This window comes from Thermobia domestica, unplaced genomic scaffold (assembly GCF_964235325.1).
Source record: "Thermobia domestica unplaced genomic scaffold, izTheDome1.hap1.1 HAP1_SCAFFOLD_1692, whole genome shotgun sequence".
Classification (NCBI taxonomy): domain Eukaryota; kingdom Metazoa; phylum Arthropoda; class Insecta; order Zygentoma; family Lepismatidae; genus Thermobia; species Thermobia domestica.
Window position 1 is genome coordinate 5144 of NW_027657402.1, and position 24426 is coordinate 29569.

Genomic DNA, 24426 nt, shown 5'->3' on the forward strand with positions numbered 1-24426 from the left:
CTGAGCCTGGCTGGTAGGAACACTAAATCATCATGTAATAGTGGCTCTGAACCCTAACATTTTAGGTAGATTCTCAGCTAGAGGATACGTTAGGAGTGGGGATAGTAAGTTTTAGTTGTAATTTACACTGGTAGAAGAAATTCAACGTTCTGCTCTTCTTCCTCCTGATGCGTGTATGCGTTTATATAGTAGTTCAAAGATTCAGGAGAGCAGCGCGTACGCCACTGCAAACGAGAGAAAATGGTTCCTGATTCTCTTATCATAAGCCCATGCCATTTTATTTTTAATCTCATTGTTTCCCCCCATTCAGTTTGTTTATTCATTTCTTAGCACAAAATTGCATATAACATTTTTTGTTTAATTAGTTGGCAACATTTGTGCACTGCAGTCTGCATTGTTTACAAGGAGTGCAAAGCTTCGTGAAAATCAGATTAGAGTCCCGTTGATTATAGAGTAGTGTAATGTTTCTCTATATTCTTGATTTTTAATTTTACATGACAGCATTGTTATTATCATATAATTAGTTTAGCAGAATAATAATAAGCAACCATATTTTCTAACGCATAGGAATGAGCACGAGTCAAGCTAAAACTCGACTCGACTCGAATTCAAGTCGAGTTTCGAGTCAAGTCAAGGGTAATATCCTCGAGTCGAGTCCGAGCCGATTCAGTTTTTCGCGTCGAGTTTCGAGTCCAGTCGAGTTTGATAAATGGCTCGTTAGTTTTAAGTCGTCTTGAAACCATGGCCTGATTGCACTGGAAAACGAAAGCCATGAGAAATGTAAGCTAAACAGTAATATGGAATACTTTTAGTGTTGCTCAAGAGAGGGGATACTGCTCGCATCTCGTCTCGTCTCTATAGCGAGACCACAAGAGATCTTTTATAACAAACTCAGCTCGGCTCGGCTCAACGGTTGGGTGAGCTGTTGGCTCGGCCCATTGCTCGGTTCGGGTCGATAGTGAATGAGCTGTAAGCCAAGCTGCTCGAGTCGTTGACAATTCTAAACCCGAGCCGAGCAGTTTTGAAGATATCTGGCCAGTACCCTATAACTTTCAACAGTGTTTGGCTCGAGCCCGAATACTCAACCTAGACCCTCAACCCAAATTCAGAAGGTCGTGAACAATGTCTTGACTCCTAGACTTCACGACTGCCGAGGTTGGTAATCAACTAGTTTTTTAGTATTCAAATACAAACCGCCTTTTTTTATATATACAGTGTTGTTATAATTAAAAATAATAATATTAATAATAATCTAAGTTGTAGTAGTAATAGCGTCATTGATAATAATTATACTGTCTATGTAATATACTTGAAGAATGTACTCGAAACTACACACCGGATTTGGCTCGAGTTGACTCGAAACTCGACCCCAATTCGAGTCGAGTTGGAGGACATTTTTCGAGTCGAGTTCTCGGGTCGAGCTCAAAGATGTCTGCTTCTAGTCGAATTGAATGTCAAAGAAAACTCGCTCGTGTCCATCCCTACGACTAACGCAGTTTGGCATTTTATCAATGTTACATTATATGAAAATGTTCATATATCAAGTAAAAATTTGTCCTTGCATTTACATAAAGCGATTCAAAACGTGCAATAATAATAATAATAATAATAATAATAATAATAATAATAATAATAATAATAATAATAATAATAATAATAATAATAATAATAATAATAATAATAATAATAATAGCGGTAATAATAGTAGTACGGAAAATTGGAGTCATAATGTTTTTCCACATTTTTAAAGTTTCGGACCTAAAAGTAACGCGTTACTTTCGAAGTAAAGTAACAGTTACTTTTTGGGGCCAAGTAACGCGTTACTAACGCGTTACATTTTAAGAAAAAGTAAAGTAACTTGTAACGCGTTACATTTTTACAAGTAACTTACCCAACACTGGGTCAACGTACTTTTCAACTTTATTTTTGCAATTAACAATTTCTAACCGTATGCTAATCATTAGCCAACAGCCTATCAAGCATCATGCTACGGTCCCAACGTAATTCCTACGATAGAAGTAAAATTACGATCACGAGTGAGACTTTGAAACTGTTGGGAAAATGACGGCAAATTGTTGATGGTCAATATGTACAGGGTGTTCAGAAAGTAATTATGCAGTTCATAACTTGCCGTGTGACCTGGATCACAATAATGTTACACAAGACGCTGGTCTTTAATCAAACCGGACCTGTGAACAAATATAAGTACCTGGTCAAATAGGGTTCAAATATGGTTCAAATATGTTAAACAATGGAAAATTTTGTATTACTAATTAACAATCATATCAGTCATGATGACTTAGCACACCACAACATGGCACTGCATAGTTACTTTCTGAACACCCTACTCTAAACTACGTAGAGCCAACGTATTTTTCAGCTTTATTTATACAATTCCCAATTTTCAACCACATGCCGAGCATTACCCATATCAATAAACCCTATTTCTTTTGTGTTAACTAACGTTAACATCGTTTATCATATCTTTAAAATATTTATTTAAAAAACCTTTGTGCATCTTTAAAATATATAAAAAAAAAACTTTTGTTCATGATTGTACTGCAATCCAAAGTACTTTCAAAATCAAGATACAAAATTTATTTTAAAGTTAAAATAATTATTTTTCTGCTGGTTTCCTCATTTATATAAGAAATAAGTGTTTATATTGTTCCTTAATTATTTTCTTCGTACTAATTGGGAAGGCGCATGACTTTGTGACCACATTACAGAGCCGTCCCTGGGCTGCATGTGAATGTTGCACGTCAATTTCTTTGCTTAGATTGTTGTAGCAAAAAGCTCAATGTGAAATACGCGAAACGCAAATGATTTTATGCTTACGTTAGATTCAGCAATAGGTTAATGTGCACTCTGGTTCCTTCGGTGCGAGCGGTCCCGGGTTTGATTCCCGGTGGGGCTACTCGGTCGAAAATGTGTAAAACGCTTTTTCAGCCAGCCATCCTGAATGAGGATTTCCTGGGTTTTCCTCATTCCCACCAGGCAAATGCCGGGGTGGTACCTAACTTATAGATCCCAGGCCGCTTCCTTCCGTCCCCAATCCTTTCCTCCTTCTCTTTCCCCGGATTGTGTGCTCGCCGAGAGCCGTCATCCCTCAAAACGTGACGGGCTAAATGGCCTTAGATGCCGAAAGCCTAGAAATCTAAAATCCTAATCCTAATCCTGCACTCTGGTTTCAGAGCAGTAAAATGATACAAATAGTAGGCTATAATTGAGTGTTTTTATTTATTTATTTATTTTCTATTTTTCGTCGATATAAAATAACAAAAGCAAACTTCTTATATATAATATTTGTTTTTGGCAGCAGTTCGTGTCAACTTGCCACTGTTCCATAAGGACAAATTTCCTTCAGTACGAGAATGTAGTTAGTTCGGTCTAGTTTCCGACAGCTCATTTATCTTGTAACGTTTTGTCTTTCATCATTTTGCTCAGCTGGTAACTTTTATTTGATTTTGAACTATAGTCATTGTTTTTTTAATTTGATAGCTTGTTCATGTTGTATGCACATTTAGTCTTTATCGTGTCAGAAAGGGACGGTGGCTTAGTGGTAGAGTGCTTATGCTTCTGGTACGTAGAGTCGCTGGTTCGATACCCGGTTAGGTAATTTTGTGGCGGACGACATTGTGTCCGTGGGTTTTCTCGAGGTACTCCCGTTTCCTCCCACTTTCTTCCATCATCATGCATTTGCCTTAATCATTATCTCCTTTAGCATAAAAGGCATAACTCTGGTACGTTAAACTTTAAATTTCATCTCATTTCATTTCTTTATCGTGTCGAGAACAAATAGCCACGCTGCACAGCATCCCCCATTCACCCCAACTCACTTAATCAAGCGATCATATGACAGACATACTCCTAACACCTGAAATAAACTTTTTTGAATATGTACTTGAATTAATCATCTTGCGTATTGATTCGTTCGAAAACGATTTATTAAGACCCTGATATGGAGCGTGGCGCTTTACGGATCAGAGACGTGGACATTGATTAAAGTTGAATTATCCAAGCTGGAAGCATTTGAAATGTGATGTTGGCGCAGAATGCTGCGCATATCATGGACCGAAAAGAAAAGGAACGAAGACGTATTAAAGGAAGCTAATGAAGGACGATAGATCATGAAGATAATAGGAAAAAGAAGAAACAGCATGCTTGGCCATCTTATTCGGCACTCCGACTGGATCACTGTGTTGATAGAGGGAAAGGCAGAGGGGAAACCAGGAAGAGGAAGACCAAAGATAGAATATCTAGATACAAAGAAAAGCCCTTATCAAAGAATAAAACAGCTCTCCCAAAGGAGAGAAAAGTTTTAAAATTTCCATGTTGCCAACCAACCTATGGTTGAGATGAAAACGAAGAAGTGTATTGACTTTCCCTCATATCTTTATACGCAGTTAAAGATAATTAAAGGGAGTATAACTACATCAAACATATTTCTGTTAGTGAAAGCGAAACCTGTTCAAGAACTAAAGCCTTACTCGTAATAGAGATCACAAAAGCCTTGCTGAGAACGCCTAAAATTCTCTCTCGTACATTTAATTGTTGAAAACTCTGTCTGCCTGTCTCTGTTCTATCTTCCAATATGAATAACAGGGATGAAGAAAGAAAATTGTTGAAAGAGTGCTTATAAAGTGATGCTGATGAAGTCAAAGTTGAGTGGCCACAAACAGAGAACTAATTGTAATGCAGACGCAATTGGCGTGAAGTTTATACCAAAAACTTGGCTTACAGCCCATTGTTTTCAGATGCTCCAGTTGGCTTAACAACATCCATACACTTAACACTCACTAAAAAAAGTTGTTTGTTTCAAACTGTTTAGAAAAGGCATATATGTAGAACATGGGATTTACGTGCAATATAATGAAGTAGAGTAGACTAAATCTTCAGGTCAAAGTGATAGCGGAACATTGTAGATAGGGGTATTGATTATACGTAATTATGTAGATGGTAGGTTATTTACTTTGCAAAAGGGAAAAATCTAGACACGCTATCTCGGTTCGATGTAACCTACGACAACTCGACAATAGGGGAAATCTAAATTGCAATGCGCGTATGATAATTTTTCTAACACTATACATCGTTTTATGTTGTCCTTCAGGTGTCTAAAAGCCGGTAGCCATAGGCCGAATGATCTGTGACTTTCGAGGTTGCAAATTACGAGATACGAGGCGCAATTCGTCGTGGATTCGATTCTATTGCGAGCTCCATCGTGGCTAAGCGGTTAGCGTACGCGTCTTTGGCGTGGGAGACCCTGATTCTATTCCCGTCGCGAACTCATTTGTTTTGGATTCCACGTTAATCAGTAGGCCCCGTCTCATACAGCCTCGCTGCTCAAGGGGACGTTAAACTCAAAATCAACTCAACTAAAATTCTATTGAAAATCGTGGAAATTTATTTAATATCGTTTCAATGTTTCTATGTTCGTCGGATTAAAGTTTAGCACCCCTTTGACCACCGAGGCTATATGAGACGTGGATCTACAGTTTAAGGTGGAATCCGAACCACCGTAATACGTTCAAATTTTCAATGTTCTCTCAACGGGTATCGAACCGTGCACGAGAGGCGCATTCGTTAGCCATTAAACCATTGAGAGGGCTTTCTATGTTCGTGTTTCTGTCGTTGAATAAGATAAAAATAGTACAACAAAGAAGAAAACAACTGGGTTACATTCAATGCTTCAGTTTTTATTTTGGGTTCTCCCGTTTCCTCCCACTTTCTTCATTCCACCATTTCATTCATTTCTCATAATCACCGTCTCCTTTAGCCTAACCGGCATAACCGTGGGACGTTAAACTCAAAGATTTCATTTCATTTTTTTTTCAGTTTTTATTTATTTATTTATTTATTTTAAAAGGCGCATATACGTTCTATGGATTTCGTTTTCTGCTGGAGGATACTTATATCGCATACAAACCGGAATGTGTGTCCGGATCCTATTTTAAACAATACATCCTGTTTCAAATGTCCTTCCCACCCAACCAGGTACATTCTAGGAACGTGCCATTTAAGTTCCATATGTACCGTTTACGTACCTGGTACTTGAAAAATGTACATTTCATATGCATAGCACCTGTCGCTAGGTACGTGCCTTTCGAGGAATTTCTGACACTTGAAAGGTACTTTTACATGCTTCACTGGAATGTGAGGAATGTGAATGGCACATACCCCATGTACCATGGCATGGTTGTGCGTAAGTTGCTTCGTATTGCGACTAGGGTTGCCAATTTAGCCACTTTGTGACGAGATCTGGCCATTTTGAGAACGCCGTTAGTCACATAATTTCCAAAGAGCCAATAGTGGCTTTTTAGCCATATGCTTTTCACTTCTATAGCCACTTTCTGAGTTTAGCCACATTGTAATATATTGTGTGTGTCATTTTGCAATTTTCTGACGTTTGATGCGTTCTCTAGGTTGTAACATTCTAAACCCCACTGTCAGAATTGTCCTCATAAAATTAGCATTGATGGTTATATTGTGACGTTACACAGCAGAGAATTAGTTCAAAACCTGTACGTTAAAACTAGACGTTAAATAACATTTTCGGGAAGACGTAAGTTTAAGTATAAACTAACTCCTTAACGAAAGTCAGCCTGATAATATAGACATCCTTCAGGAAATGTCGCTTTTCAGTGGCAATAAGCTTGAAACCGGTGAAACATCTTTTACTGATTTAGCCTTCCTTTTCCATTATTATTTGGCTATGAAACAAATGCCGGAGACATATACAACCGCTATATACAACAGTGTGGTGTTGGAATGTGTAATGATTAGGATGTGATGTTTTATTTTATTTTTTTGAAAGTTCAACACTTCCAATGTACCCGTAAAAATGTACTAACGTGCTCTCGTTATAAAACTGAAGCTCGTTCGTGGAGACTCTAGCTATTTTAATATAGGCTAGGACACGTTTCACGTAAAAATAAAATTGTTCTATATACGTACCTTTTAGTAATAATCATCAATGATAAGACGATTCCAGAATATTGAAAGTTATTCAACAAACACAGGGCAACCATAAATTTAGGCAAAAGTATATTTGCGAAATAATAAGATTTTTAAGTTCTTTTTACTAATAACTTTATAAACGTCTTCAAAATATATTCCAAAAAGAAGATACGAAAAGTTTCTCAATACACACATTTAACAAGAACTGTAGACTGTTCCATTTAAACAAGCACTTGGCATAATTCATAATCGAACATTAATGTTTTAAATACTACACTAGTTCCGAAATAATTCACTTGTTACTTTTAAAATTACTTCTTTTAGTCAGTAAAGATGATTTCTTCAAAACATATATATAATTCAAAAAACAAACTCACCTTAATCATGTTATACCAAGGCGATTGTAATATGTGCACTCATATACGCCATGATCAAAGACCACCGGCTAATCTTGGACAATAACTTCTCACGATAATATCACTATTAAATATAATTCTTTTAATAAATAACGAAATGCAATTCACTTCAACTTCAAAAATACTTCTTTCCTATATATATATATTGCAAATGTAATGCTATTTTACTTTTCGAGTAGCCCATCTAACTTTCGCAAACGAGTTTATACACTTTTACAACTTCTGGAATTCCAACTCTCCACTTTAGTCATTTTAGTCTGAATGACCTCAACGTCACCCAGAGGGCTAGAGCAAGAACAAGTAGTTCCCAATATTGCCAGATATGGCGCTTTAAAATCGCATATCTGGTTGCATAGCCGTTTCAATAGAAATAGGGAAGAAAAAAAAAATCGGAATGTCAATACGGTACACATATCACTCACCCCACATAAAAAGTTGACAAACTTTTTAAATACCCGATCATTTTACAAATACCGTATTGAAAGTTATGAATAGGAAATTTATCGTCAGTTTTACACGTCATGTTGAATTAGTATCTATAACTACCTTTCTACCCCAAACCTACTAACTACCACCACATACCAACAACTCTCATTCATCCAAAAGAAAAAGATAACAAAACTAAAGAAAAAAAACTATCCTCCAAAAATCATTCTCACACCGACTCATCCTTCTACTTACACTATCCAAGTTAGTAAATTTGAGTCCAAGGTCGGACTATTCATAACCTTTACAAAATAATATAATTTTCAATTTATAATATGTATTTATATTATAAATTACTCTTATTCTTAATATCAATTAGGTGAGTTTTTTTTTTTTTTTTAAACATTTCATATTCTAAAAATATAAATTTACAGATACATACTTGTGTGTCTTCAGTATATATAATTACATATTTACATCGCTAATATCTCAGGTTTTCGACTTGTCTCCAGGGCGATGCTCCACCAAAAATCCAATTGACGTTTACAATCCAGTCAAATTTGCGTTCTCTTACATACATTTAATTACAATCCTCTAAATCCGCGTACATTAAAATGTATACATTTTCTTTATATTAATCCCAGGCCTGGAATTAAAAAATTTATATTAAAATTCACATATAATTATCACACACACATATATATAAATAGATAGTTTTCCCGAAATTATAACCATATAATTATAGCTTAATGATACTAATTAATAGGACTTAATTTAGTTTAATCATACATTCAATGACTAGAGTTTAATATATATATTCAATTTCCTACAATTCTTCTACCCTCTCTAAACAGTTTAATCATGTCAATATGAACCTTACGCACATCATTGTTGTTATCTACCGCTCGCACCTGGACAGTATTCCTTCCCAACCAGCGCTCAATAAAAAATGGCCCCAGCCATTTTGGGCATAATGACTTAGTTCTTTTATCTTTCAAAGATGACTGAAATTGAGCTTTAATCAATATCTTATCTCCTACTTCATATGTATTAGGAAGTCTTCTTTTATCATACAATTTTTTCTTTCTTTGCCATGCCCTCTCCATATTTTCTAAGGCTGTCTTCCATATTTGAGGATCTTTAGTATAAATTTCCTCCAACCTTACATTCCACCGTATATCTAAAGGGTCACACAGATTGTATGTAAAAACCATTTCCATGGGACTACATTTTGTATCTTCGTGTATAGCTGAATTAATAGAAAATTCTATTTCCCATAATCCTCTATCCCATTTACTCTGTTTATCATTGAAGTAAATTCTTAACGAATTTTTAATAGTCGAGACATATCTTTCACTCGGATTCGAAGCAGCGTGATAGGGAGCAATTCTAATGTCCCTTATCCCATTTCCATAAAGGAAATCCCTAAATTTTGCAGAAGTAAACACTGAATGATTATCATGCGCTACTGAATAACAAAATCCGTTCCTACACATTAACTTATACAGTTTATTAATAATACACTGACTCGACAAAACTTTGATGGGTTCTAGAAAAATTCTTTTGGAAAAAGAATCAACTATTATCAAACAATAACGTCCCGAACGACTCTCTACCATTGGTCCCAAAAGGTCCATTTGCCAACAACCATTAACCATTTTTTCATATTGAGATACTAACTGTCCCTGGGGTTTCACGTTAGAACTTTTATTTAATTGACACTCTCTGCAAGTAGATACAAAATCCCTTATTTGTTGGACCATTCCCGGCCATGTAAAGCGCGCAAATATTTTTCCAATTGTTCTTTTTATCCCACAGTGCGATCCGGGCAAAATATTAGAATGATAGAATTGAATGATGCTTTTTGCTAAAGTCGTCGGAAGACATACTTTATAAGGGTTTCTAACTGCCCTAGTTTTCTTGCATAATATCCCCCGTACCAACTTATATCCCTCAACAGTCTTTTTCGCTTTTAGTTGTTTTATAATTTCTTTCAGATCCGGATCATTTTCTTGATGTTCGTTGATGGCTATATTGGCACAAGGCATATTCCATAAATTTATCAAAAAATAATTAGTTACCTGTTCCTCATGTGATGGGTTAACATCCATCTCCTCAAAATTATTACTATCGTACAACCTTGATAGAAAATCGGCTGAAATATTTAAATTTGTTGAAATTGATTTTACAACAAAATTAAACGAAAAAAGACGATACAATAATGAACCATAACGCTTGACTCTTTTCATATTCTTTATGGCATATACTAATCCCGCGTGATCAATACGCAATTCAAACTGTGAATGCAAATAGGTACTATACCGTTCCATCAATTCCACCGCCGCCATCATTTCAAGTAAATAAATAGGTTTATTTAAATCATATTTCTTGAGGCGACGACTAAAAAACCCAACCGGTAACAAGTTACCTTCCTCATCATATTGTTGAACTACGCCGCCCAGACTCTTGAGTGACGCATCCGCATTCAAAATAAACTTCTTATTTAAGTCAGGAAGCTTCAACATTATGTGTGTTTCAAACATGAGTTTAATATCGTCTAAGGCTTTCTGTTGTTCGTGCCCCCAAACAAATTTTACAGAAGCACTCCTTAAACGATTAATAGGTTCCATTATTTCATGAAATTGGGGAACAAACTTGCCATAATATTGTAGAAAAGAGCTAAGCGAAATTAAACTTTTCCTATTTTTAGGAGCTGGTAATTTACGAATTACTTCAACCCGTGCTGGGTCCATATACATTTTTCCATTTTCAATTATAAATCCTAAATAGGAAACCTTAGTTGAAAAAAAAGGAACATTTCTTTTTAGATAAAGTTAAACCTTTGTCTTCCAATTTTTTCAAGACCTTTTCTAAAATAATTTTATGACTCTTTAAATCTTTTGACTTTATTATGACATCATCCATATACCATTCAACTCCTTCCTCCTTAAGTGGATATAACAGTTCTGTTAATATTTTTGATAAAACGTGACTACCAGCTGCTAAACCAAATGGTAAAAATTTAAATTCGAATAGTCCCCTATGGGTCAAAAAGGCTGTATATCTACGGCTTTCTTTAGTTAGCGGTATTGTTAAGTAGGCCTTACGTATATCAAGATGTGAAAAGAATTTACCATCTGCGAGTTCAGCCAATACATCCTCCATACGCGGCGTATATTGAGTATTTAAGCATAAACGAGAATTTAAAGAAGAGTAGTTTACAACCATGCGTTTTGTTCCATCATTATTATTAACTACAAAACAAGGAAAAGCAAAATCGCTTTCACTCGTTTCTATTATTCCTTCACTCAATAATTCATCCAAAATCTTATCAAGATCCTTTTGAGTAGCCCGTGATAAAGGATATGCCTTTTTACGAATAGGAGAATAATCATCTAATATTATATTATAAGAATAATCTGATATAAATCCAATTTTATCAGAAAATACATTAGGAAATTTTGTAACTAAATTATTAACATACCCTTGTATATGTGGATGTTGGTCAACCACTTCCGAATCCACCATCAAGGATGCCCGCTCGATCTCTGGACTCAGATAAGTATCCCCAGTTGTTTCATGGATATTCTTCATGCATCTTCCAACCCTGCCTCTGTCGGCGCCTCCCAAAAGTCTCTGACCACTCGCCAAACCTGGATCCGCCACCATCCCTGGATTTACTGGAATATTTCCCATTGGATCCATTCCATTCTCCCCCATTGATGATAGATCTCCAACACTATTAGCTTTAATGAATAAATTTGTAAAAATTTCGGACTGTTTTAAAGAAGATAATTCACCATTGAGCTGTTCCCTAATTGAACTAGTGGAAGGGGGACAAGTTTTTGAAGAAAATTGTAACCGAATTTTTCCATTTTCCAAAGGCAACACTAATTCATTTTGAACTAAATCAATTTGCGCCTGTATAGATTTAAGTTCATTAATACCCAAGATGAAAGGTGGATTTAAACTATTAATAAGAAAAAACTTCATTTTGTAAACCCGCTTTTGAAATTTAAGATGCAGCATAACACACTGATTGAGTGTCACTTTGCTCTGATTCACCCCCACACCAGTAAATTTCTCATTGTAAACTGCTATAGGTCTAGCTAAACTTTTATTCCACTCATCAAATATTTGTTTACTGACCAATGAGGCGGAAGAACAAGTGTCCACACAACCTAAATATTGTTTACCCATTATATAAGCCGGAATAAAAGCTGCCACTAAATTTCTTTGATCACGACATGAATAAGGTTTTCTAGTCTTTGTCCAACTATAAGGATCACAACCCACTTTGGCTGTACATCCACCCTCATCGCATGTTTCGACTCGAACTCCGGTCTCTGTCATACAAGTCAATGAATTCAACTGTTCACTGCCTTCATTAAATTCACCTACACCATCTCTAACCTTCTCATGGTCTATATTTTGAACTCCTTTTCTACCCCCAACACTGGGTCTCTTATAATCCTTTCGATAATTCACATAATTCCCCCTATTCCCTGCAAAGCGTTCATTAATTTGGGAAGAATTATGGTCCATCTGACTCACACCACTTCTCGCATATCTAAAATCCAACAACTGAGACTTATCACCAACTTTATTTTCTTGCTTAAATAAGGGCGAGCGATGCTTAATGTTATAATTCTTTTCCAGCACTCGATCCTCTTTACCACGCTCCCTTTTATAAATACCATCCGGCCCCCTAGTCGGGGAAAGAGCCGTGTTCAAGGACAAAAAGTTTTTTGTTTCACCTAAACATTCCTTCTGAGAATTTATAAACTGTCTATTTTTCCCCACGAAACCATCATCCTGCGGATATCGAACCCCTTGATCACTCATATGAGTAGAAGACCCCAATCCCTCTGCAAAGCGTCCTGCTGGAGTCCTACTCATATTCACCTTTACCATTTGTTTATTTAATAAGGACTGTTTATACGCTTTACAAGTCGCCATTCGATGGTTCGCACCACAAAAATAACAATTAATTTGTTTCTTCATTCCACTATCAGCTCTAGTAAAATTTATCATTGAATTGTATACTTCAACATTCCTATTATATGTCTCGTAATTATGGATATCAGCCATCAGTTCCCTCAAAGACTCCGGTTGTCTATATTTATACATATCAAATTTTATTTGTGGTTTCATTCCACTTACCACTATATCCAATACCTCCCTTTCATTTATTCGGCCATAACAAACTTTATGATAATCCACAATTTTATTTACGTATTCAAGAATGTTTTCATTAGGTTCTTGCATTGCATTCAAGAATCGTATAGTCAAGTCCCGTTTACCTAATGGAGTGATGAGCTTCCTAAACAAGTAACTACTTATGTCTGTCCATTGTCTCGTTTGCTCATATACATGCAATAATTCATTATTTAAACGCCCCTGTGATTTACTCAAAGCAGCTAACAATACTGCTTCAATCGGAAACAAACCACCCTTTATTATATTATAAACAGTGACCATAAAACGAAACAAACCGACATCACTTTTACCGTCTGTAAACGGAATTTGCTTTATTTTCTCACTAAAAAGAGCACTTGTTGTATTAACAGCAATCTTATCAAAATTAATATTGAAAGGAAAAAACCTCTGATTAATATGCGAAGTTTGATTTTCTTGCTCCGATTTTAACTCACGACCAAAAGGCACAAATGGATTTTTATTCTCTTTTTCTTTTTCCTCCTTTATAAAATCAGCTGTTTCACCACTACTAATGTGCACTGAATGGAATTCCTTCACACCACTGCTACTACCTGATAACAAGGGTTGAGTTACGTCATCGTACACGTGCAGCTGCCTTCCCGTTCCTGACTCGACACCTGCTACACAACTGCTTGAATAGCTAACACTATTAATTGAAGGACTCTCCTCCCTCCACATTTCGTCCTCCAGATATGATAGATCCCAATGACCTCGAGCACATTCAGGGATTACAATTCCTTCATCGCCTCCTACACAACCATTTAAAAAGAGTTGTGACCTAGTATTTTCCATATTTTTACCACGTATTAGACTCACTATTACAAGCAACAGGAAAAAAGGAAAAGAAAAGTACCGGACTCCTTTTAACAATAAATGATCCATAAGCCACTGCCAGAAACCGTCAAACCGGATTTAATCACTTTCCACATATCCATATTATTTCATCAATACTATAATTTTTATAATTATATCGTCCTTTTTCCTCAACTCTATTTATATATATATGCCACTTGGTACGTACATATATGAGTGCATTCAGACTAAAATTTTTGTGTAACGTGCTCTCGTTATAAAACTGAAGCTCGTTCGTGGAGACTCTAGCTATTTTAATATAGGCTAGGACACGTTTCACGTAAAAATAAAATTGTTCTATATACGTACCTTTTAGTAATAATCATCAATGATAAGACGATTCCAGAATATTGAAAGTTATTCAACAAACACAGGGCAACCATAAATTTAGGCAAAAGTATATTTGCGAAATAATAAGATTTTTAAGTTCTTTTTACTAATAACTTTATAAACGTCTTCAAAATATATTCCAAAAAGAAGATACGAAAAGTTTCTCAATACACACATTTAACAAGAACTGTAGACTGTTCCATTTAAACAAGCACTTGGCATAATTCATAATCGAACATTAATGTTTTAAATACTACACTAGTTCCGAAATAATTCACTTGTTACTTTTAAAATTACTTCTTTTAGTCAGTAAAGATGATTTCTTCAAAACATATATATAATTCAAAAAACAAACTCACCTTAATCATGTTATACCAAGGCGATTGTAATATGTGCACTCATATACGCCATGATCAAAGACCACCGGCTAATCTTGGACAATAACTTCTCACGATAATATCACTATTAAATATAATTCTTTTAATAAATAACGAAATGCAATTCACTTCAACTTCAAAAATACTTCTTTCCTATATATATATATTGCAAATGTAATGCTATTTTACTTTTCGAGTAGCCCATCTAACTTTCGCAAACGAGTTTATACACTTTTACAACTTCTGGAATTCCAACTCTCCACTTTAGTCATTTTAGTCTGAATGACCTCAACGTCACCCAGAGGGCTAGAGCAAGAACAAGTAGTTCCCAATATTGCCAGATATGGCGCTTTAAAATCGCATATCTGGTTGCATAGCCGTTTCAATAGAAATAGGGAAGAAAAAAAAAATCGGAATGTCAATACGGTACAAGTGCACATCCGAAAAATAGCTTGGGAAATTTCAAAACATATGAGAGACATCCAGTTCTACTGAGATTTTCGCGTACCCCTACGCGTACACCTGGTTGCGTGTCGTCACGTTTGGCCTAATCCTCGTTTCGCCTAACCAATTATCTGACACTTTTATGACAGATAAATGATAAGATTTGTGTCCACCATTTTAAGCGAAAAGGGGTCCTCGTTTGGCCTAATCCTCGTTACGCCTAAAATGGCGGACAATAAGAAAAATCGTGGAAATTCAACTAGAGGGAAATTATAAGAGAAAATTCCCTAGTATATGAAGAATTAAGAAATGCAAAATATATAGATTGATATTATATTAACTATTTTCGAGGAGTTAGGATTACTAAAACTCCTTTATGTATTTACTATGACCATGTATATTTACGAATATATATATCGTATATATATCGACACGTTCTCTATCGATCCAAACGATTTATGGTATGGATTCCAAATCTTAAGAATAGATTTCATCTCAGCTTCATTCGTCTATTGAAGGCAGAAATAGTAAGAACTAATACAACTTCCGGTTTTGATATTGATTTCTACATATTAATAATTGTATCATTCGAAATCTTAAGAATAGATTTCATCTCAGCTTGAGTCTTCTATTAAAGTAAGAACTAGTACAACTTCCGGTTTCAATATTGATTCCTAAATATTAAAAATCGTAAGAGATAACGAGAAATTGTTTTTGATGAGAATTCAGCTTCCGATAAACAGTTTACATGTCTCACATTATCACTCTATTGCTGTCAGAAGTTGTAGATATATTTCCAGTTTCAATATTAAATGTGCATAATTTGGAAATCTACATTAATTTAACAATGCAAAAAGAAATTCACATGTAAGAGAACAAGGTATAAATGTTTTCACAACTTTGCTTACTGTATCGTATACCAGTAAACCGTAGTCCAGACAACCACCCAACAGAATAAGGGGTTCAGCCGGATAGTTAGTAGACAACGTTCACTTCATCGTATGTACTTCAGAAGCCGATAACCCACGAGGTTACCACTTGTCATTAAACGTCACTGCGGTTAATGTCTTACACTGGCAACAGAATGCCGTGACTGGACCATAAAAACGAGTAGCATGGTGCGATGAGTCTCGATTTCAATCTCATAGCGTCGATACTGATCTATAATTTGGTGCGAGTCCAACGAAATCATATCAGGCTGGAATTGTACAAGATAATGGAGACTCCATGTTGATTTAGAGTTTTTTTTCTGTAAGCAATGTTTTGGACCTTTGGTACCTACTATTCACCCGTATTGTATCGAAGTACAAAGATCTCCAGAGTCAACTATATCTATATTTATTTCTGTCATACGAGTGGAAATGGAGTGTACCAGCAGAATAACCACCCTCGTAACAGATCCCGGTTGGCCACAACCTGTTTGGAGGAGCATTCCACTTCTTCCTGCTGAAACAACCACCGAGAAGCCCGGATTTCAATCTCATTGTATATCTCAGAAACTTGTGCTATGGACATTCCCGGTAGTATGTGAAACGAGTGTAAATCCAACTCAAAAGTTGTAACTTCAAAAGTATTAATAAGAATTGGAATATATTTTTCTTCTTTCTTCCTTAGTAACACATTGAGATGTTTGAATTGTGGAATTATCCAAAGAGCAATTTGTCAGCTCAGCGATTTGTCACAAATCACTCATTGCGATCACACTTGTCCATTGTTAAGTTATGAGCAAATTTACGAATCTTTTGTCAGATCTAGCTCGAAATATTTACAAATTTCATACGAATTATAATTACAATAGAATCACAATAGGATCCCTTATAATGCATTAACAGTTTAAAAAAAAGCATTGAAACTGGAATGAAATCCTCTGAAAGATCAGCAAAACCTACAATAAAAAAACTTTTGCATCCACATAAGAAGAAACACACAAACAATATTTCCTTTAACATACCGATTAGCACTACCATTTGACAATATCAAATATTTGGAAACAAACTGCAAACTAAAAGTTACTTTTGAACAACACTCACCTTTAAACAAAATTAATAACAGGTGTAACATGTTTTTCTCTCATCTCAAATATAGCCACTATACACTCTGTGAGGGCATTAATATTCTCAAAACGGAACGGACAAATAACTGTACAATTGTCGAAACATGTTTCCGAAAGCAAATAGTCCTATTACAAATTAGTTATGGGAAAACTAATTTGTATTTCTCAGTTCTTCACATAGTAGGGAATATTAAAAAAAAAAAATCCCTCCAGTTTTATCTCTACGATTTTTTTATAGTCCGCCATTTTAGGCAAAACGAGGATTAGGCCAAACGAGTATCCTTATTTCGCCTAAAATGGCGGACATAAATCTTATCTTTTATCTGTCATAAAAGTGTCAGATAATTGGTTAGGCGAAACGAGAATTAGGCCAAACGATGCAACATCCCCGGTTGAATAGCACTGATCTATAGGAGAGAGTAGCCATTGCGACAGCTGCTGTGGATTTTCGCATGTTGTAGAGATCTCGAAGAAACAAGATAGGACGTTTGACTAAATATATTGTAAATAACTGACTGACAAGTGGACCATTTTCACATATTAATGTCCTTTACAAATTTCTCCATAGATTAAATATTATTACCGCTCTGTATAGACAAACTATCGCTGACGAAATTGGAAAACGGTGAAAAATTGGGCACAGTAATACGGAGCGAAGAAAATATAAATTTAGACATGCCTTATGTTCTTTCCTTTCTCTCTCTTTGTGTGTGTGTGTGTGTGTGTTCTGTTTTGTTCTCACTCCAAACACAGAGATTGTCAACGAATTCTACTGCTTTTCTTTTTGATTAAAATTGGTCAACACGTAGCCCTTTCAGCTGTGTTCGTGCCTTGAACAATAGCTTACTACATTATGTTACGTCCTTCTATAGAGGGATTCAGTTTTTCTTTTTTTTATCTCACATTTTCTATCTCCCCTTTCGTATATAATTCTTCGTTTACTATTTCGGACGTTATTCTTTCGTTTCTAAATTTTCCGTTTGACAAGGATGTCCTCGGAAAACGAAAAGTAAAAAGGTATTTGAGTATGTGCCTAACATATATATTGCAGAATTACACAACACATATCGCTGTATATACCATTTTGATTTAGTTTTCTTTGTTTTTATGTGTGTAAAATATAATATATATATGTGGAACTCGTTCGGTTGGTTTGGTTTAAGTATCTCATTTTGCAGCAACTATAGTGTATTGTATCTACGTATTTTTGGGATCTGAACAAAATGTCTTTTTCTTTTTTATTAAAAATATGACAGAGCATTCATGATTTCTATTTGATACTGTTTCCATTAGACCGATTAATTTAATTTATTTAGACCCTATTTTTATTTTTTATTTTAATGCTACTACACGGTGAATGAAAACGAAATAAGGATATAGGTCCAATTTATCATTTACTTCATGCACGTTTATGTATTTATTTACTGGAAAAGAAAACTAAACTAGAGCCCTATTGTAGTATTCAATAACCTGTGTTAATTATATAAATAAGATACGATAATTACAGAGGTTTCATGATTTCTATTTGATACTGTTTCTAGTAGACCGATCAATTTATTTTTTGCTTTAATGCTGCTACATGGTAAATGAAAATGAAATAAGGATATCATTTATCATTTACTTCATACAATTTTATGATTTTTTTTTATTTATTGGAGAAGAAAACGAAAACTACAGCCCTACTGTAGTATTCATAACTTGTGTTGATTATATAATTAAAATAGGATATTTACAGAGCTTTCATGATTTCTATTTGGTACTGTTTCTATTAGACAGCTTAATTTCATTTATTAATTTTTTGTTTCATTTAAATCCTGCTACACGGTGAATGAAAACGAAATAAGGATATAATTTATAATTGAATCACTGATTGGAAAAAGGGAATAAGTGCATCAGACCTAAGCTTTCAAAAACGAAACAGAATAGTCCCGAAGTGTTGTTTGTAGTTGTTTCACTGCAATTAGCTAGAAAAGCTTAAAAATTAAAAAAAAAATCCCTTTTTCTAATCAATTAGAGTTGGACGCAATTGTAATTGTGTGTAGGTAGGGTATGTAATGTGCAATTTATGATAGAAAGCTATGAAAATGTACATGTTGAATGCAATGTTATATATTAATCTTCGATATTTGTATCCGAACTATCACACGTGTTAGGCTTCGAACACTTTTATTGTCACCGTTCGTTTTACTGTACAGCACATGGTATTCGTACAGCAAGGAAAGTACAGTAATACAATAGACATCTGAACAAAATACGTATCAAAATACATTGTCACAGTTAAAATGGATTTACATAGAGTCCTAGCCGTCTGCATCTTCGTGTTCTACAGTTTCTTGTTCAGTGGTCTTTCATGAACAAATCATCCTATAAAACTGTTTGTACGGGTCAGGTATTTATTTGATGATTTGTGAAATATCGTTCTTCTAATTGATCTGGACATGCCCATCGTATGTATGCCTTCAACGTTGGCAGTGGAGCGTTTGTGACATTACTTTTCAGTAATCGATAAATATAAGCTCTTACACGTTAGTCCATTGATAAACTCATGAGCTTGCACATAACCTGGAGATTCTGCTTTATAAACAAAGTGTCTGTATTTACTTATTTGGAATTTCACATTTTTGTCCACAATGCCACAATGAATGTAAAACGGTTGCCACCAATGTTGAAAATCTCGTAAACCTCAAATGGAGTATGAGTCTTTCTTGCATTCGCGATCATATGGTTCTACTGTGCTGGTAAATAAATGCGATTGTGTCGTTTGAGTTCTCGTTTGATTGCAGCGAAATTTCGGTCACATAGTAAAAAAAAACTGTGACCTCTGACAGACAAATATTGCTTTATAGTAGTGAAACGTTTTGACACGGTCAGGATGGAAAGCATTCTTGTCATTGTATGATTGCAGTTTTGACCACCACTTGTATCACTGAAAACATGTAAATCTGTCACTGATTGGGCCAAAAAGTGCTCTATATATTGTGCAATGCGAAGATAAAGCGAAGTATCGTAATGACAGCAGAGAGCTCTAGCGATTGTCTACTTACACATAGTCTTACAGTTGTGGTGGTGTCCTATAGTGACTGGAAGAAGGAAATAAGAAACGTGGTTATTTCCTTATTCCGGTCAGCGAGAAATTACGTCTTCTACATTGGTCATATGGAGTTGCTTAAATATTCCTGTTTTCTACTCAACGATGAAACTATCTTAAAGGAACACATCTGCTCAGTTTAAAACCCTTTAAAAAAAAAAGTACTTATTCCCTTTTTCCAATCACTGGTTCAACTTACTTCATGGAGTTTTATGTATTTTACTTATTCATTGGAGAAGGAAACTAAAACTACAACCTCTATTGTAGTATTCAATAACTTGTATTCATTATATAAATAATATACGATATTTATATAACACAGTAGAGTATTCAAAAATGGCCAAAGACGATTGAGTTGACCAAAATAATATGGATGGGTATTGGATGTTTACGAGAAAATCAAGAAGAACATTTGTTTTTCTTTCGATTGAAAACCTATTTGTTTTTCTTTCGTTTGTATTTGTAAACCTAAAAACTTACAAATACGATAACGACGCCATCTATCGTATAATGACACTAGTACTAAAAGATACCCTCATGGTTTGGTTAATGAGATATTAGACATTGGTCATGATTAACTTTTAAATTTTAATCTATATATATAAATAAAAATGAGTTACTATGCTTGTGACTTAATAACTGTTGAACCATCCAACCGATCTCTATCAAATTTTTAACATAGATGACGTTCGGCCCTGGCACGGTTTTTATTATGTTCCCTTGAGGGTGAAAACTTAGAGGAGAGGGAGGAGATATATAAAAATGATCGAAAATGACCGATATTGTTGTCGAACCCAAACAGCACAATTTCATAGCAGGCTTGGCCTATCATGTTCCCTCAGATACATGGGAATGCGTCCAGTATGTGCTTTATGTATCTCTGAGAGAGAAATCACATGGATGGCAAGCAATAGTCTCAGTCTATGTCCGACTCTAGGCACATGCCTGACATGTACCTGGGGAACGTGCCTAGTATGTTCTAGGTATGTTTTCCATGCCGTAAGCGTCAAGAACCACAAATTACTCCCCCAAAATATATTAAATCGCCTGTATGCGCAATGTGTTTACATTAAGTTGAGTCTAAACAACACTTTAAACAAGTATTAAAAAAAAAATGTAGAGCTACCCTAGAGTGGGCGCGAACTATCAACCTTAAAATTACTAGCCGCGTGCTCTTCCGACTTGGCCACGGACTTAGTATCTGAAACGGTACTTAGTATCTGAAATAATATGTATGATACCTAAAGGACGTATCTAGAACATGACAGATATATGTCCCAAGTGACGACATAAAAACAAATGACTGTTAGAGTGCGAAACTGAGTTAGGTATATAAATGCTATGTTTATGGTACAGAGTTGCAAATATCAATTAGGTGTAACAAGTACCTAAAACTGTAGGTAGCTGAAGTACATACTTAGCACATGAATATCATATGTGCCAAGTGTCGGGTACTTAAAAAGTAGCCGATACATCTAAATGGTACATGCCTAGCACATCTTGTGCTGTTAGGGAATTTATAATTTTCGGGGTCGTTGAGCTTGAACTATTCCGATGCCGTTTAAATCCAATTGAATTGAGTTAGTTTAACGTTCCTTTCAGTAGTGAGACTAGAGGAGACGAGACCTACTGATTAACGCGGAATCCGAAGCACATGAACTCCCGCCGGGAATCGAACTCGGGTCTCCCAGGCCAAAGGCGCATATGGTAACCGCTTAGCCACGAAGGAACTCTCCGTTTAAGTCCAAATTCAGCCTACAGAAGTAATATTTAATTTTTATTTATATAGATTACTTACTATTTTCTGATCTTTTATTATACTTTCTTTATTTCTGTCGCTGTGAGAGCGCTTCAATAATAGTAAAAAATGACTGAATACCGGAACATATTACTAATTTTTGTTATTTTTATCCAGCGAAGCGGCTAATTGACGCTAGTTATTGTTTAATTATAGAATGAGACATATGACTCTCCATATCCAGCCCGATTTCGTAGAAGGAGTCAGAAGTGAATAAGGAGGCCGCAATGGCAAGATGTCAAGGGACACAATAAAATTGTTTATATATATATACTATTTATGGAAACTGTAACAGAGCTACAGCTCCTTTTATGAAAGATGTGCTAACTTATAAATATTGTGGTACGTAATTAAATCATGGCTTAGATGATTGGTCATTAACATATAAACATTGAGAAAATGGATGATTTTGCGTGATATTTACACTGAATAAAAACTTCGTGACTTTTTTAAAATAACTTTTTGCCTCCAACTTATACGTGTATTAAACGTGATACTTCTATCATACATTACTCCTAAATCTTTGACAGTCTCCGAAGATGAAATTATAATATTGTTTATTTTGTATGGAAAGTGAATTGAAGTTTCACGATATGTGGGAAATATTTTATTGCATTAACTAGTATTAATATTAAATGTGTCGGCAAAGATCATTCAACAATTGCACTTTAAACCACCTTAAAGTAATCTGTAGCTATATGTTGTTTTTACTGATAGATGTATACTATGTAATCAAAAGTATCCGGACACCCACAAAAACATACGTTTTTCATATTAGATGCATTGTGCTGCCACCTACTGCCAGGTACTCATTATCAGCGACCTCAGTAGTCATTAGACATCGTGAGAAAGCAGAATGGGGCGCTCCGCCGAACTCACAGACTTCGAACGTGGTCAGGTGACTGGGTGTCACTTGTGTCAGAAGTCTGTTCGCGAGATTTCCACACTCCTAAACATCCCTAGGTCCACTGTGTCTGATGTGATAGTGAAGTGGAAACGTGAAGGGACACGTATATAGCACAAAAGCGTATAGGCCGACCTCGTCTGTTGACTGACAGAGACCACCAACAATTGAAGACGGTCGTAAAGTGTAATAGGCACATATCTATCCAGACCATCACACATAAATTCCAAACTGCATCAGGACCAACTCCAAGTACTATGACAGTTAGGCGTGAGGTGAGAAAACTTGGATTTCATGGTCGAGCGGCTGTTCATAAGCCACACATCACGCAGGTAAATACCAAACGACTCCTCGCTGTAAATACCAAAACACTCATGAAATGTTTCGTGTCGAGTGTTGTACTGTATGGGCCAGAAACATGGACATGCAAAAATGATGAAAAACGACTGGAAGCTTTCGAAATGTGGGTGTGGAGAGGAATGAAGTGAATTTGCTAGGTCGAGCGGCAAACGAATGAGAAGGTGTTAGCAATGGTGGAAGAGAAATAATAATTTCAGATATTACTGAGAAGACGAAGAGAAACTGATTGGCACATTGGGTAAGAAGGAACTGTATCATGTAGGACGCGCTAAAGGGTATGGTGGCAGGAAAGAGAGGGAGAGGGCGAAGGAGACAATTAAGGACGATATCAAAGCAGAAAAATCTTACGTGAAGAGACAAAGAGGTTAGCGGAAGGCCGTGGAGATGGGATCTTCTTAGTTGCAGCAAATACCTGCGAATAATGGCAGAATATGTACGATTATGATGATTTTAGTGCATTTTACCAAAGGATTGTTTTGAGAAAAAAAACTATTATTGTGATTTTTGTAAAAGATATTAAAGATTCGAAATCCTGATACCCAAATAAATGATGCTGAAAGAGAGAAAGAAAAGAAAGTACGGGAAAGAGTATTGTAATATAATCAACAGGTTCAGTTTTTTATTTTATTTTATTTCTTAAAAAAAAAAAAACACTTTCTTCTTGATTTGTAGCTGATAAATTAAATTCTTCCATACTATTTCCACAGCGATAGGTTTAATCTCTCAAAGGAGTTTTTTTTCTTTCTTTCTTTCTTTTCTTTTTTAAATGTGTACAGTCTCCACGTACTTGTTCAACTAGTACAACTCTACAATTCGATTTGAGAAGGAGTTCAATTGTGTGTCGGTTTGTTCGCCGAACTTTAGTCCCTCGAGATCACTCCCTGCATTGTTGGCACGTAGCTTGGAAGATCCATAAATCATTCGACAAACAAGTAACCATTGTCACCGAAAAGGACAATATATGGTAGGTTGGGGACAACGATGGGGAGGCCGGGAGGATAGATGGAATCGAACCCCAGCCAACCAACCAACCGCCCCCCCCTGGTTCTCCCCCACCTTGTATTCGTGAAGCGGAGTGGAAACTGACTTTCGAACAGTCAACAAGGATACAGAGAAAAAAAAAAAAAAAAACATGGAAGCGAGGGAGCGAGAGAGAGAAAGATCGAGAGCGAAGCGAAGAATTATGGAGTTGTGCCAACAC

General features: G+C 35.6%; 1 protein-coding gene across 1 annotated transcript; it reads right to left on the minus strand.

Moving 5' to 3' along the window:
- Nucleotides 1-7286: 7286 nt before the first annotated feature.
- On the minus strand, nt 7287-15006 carry LOC145677999 (uncharacterized). Its single transcript, XM_081748195.1, has 3 exons — nt 11284-15006; nt 9881-9954; nt 7287-8445 (listed from the first exon to the last, which is right to left on the minus strand). Exons 1-2 carry the CDS (start codon nt 13899-13901, stop codon nt 9927-9929), a joined length of 2646 nt encoding a protein of 881 aa, XP_081604321.1. The 5' UTR covers nt 13902-15006; the 3' UTR covers nt 7287-8445; nt 9881-9926.
- Nucleotides 15007-24426: the final 9420 nt, after the last annotated feature.

What these genes read in the sequence shown, in the direction of transcription:
- LOC145677999 (XM_081748195.1), bottom strand. Translation starts at nt 13,901, where the DNA reads ATGGATCATTTATTGTTAAAAGGAGTCCGGTACTTTTCTTTTCCTTTT. An exon ending in CAACATCCACATATACAAGG is followed by an intron (nt 9,955 to 11,283) that starts GTATGTTAATAA and finishes TAAATATTTCAG; the next exon opens with CCGATTTTCTATCAAGGTTG.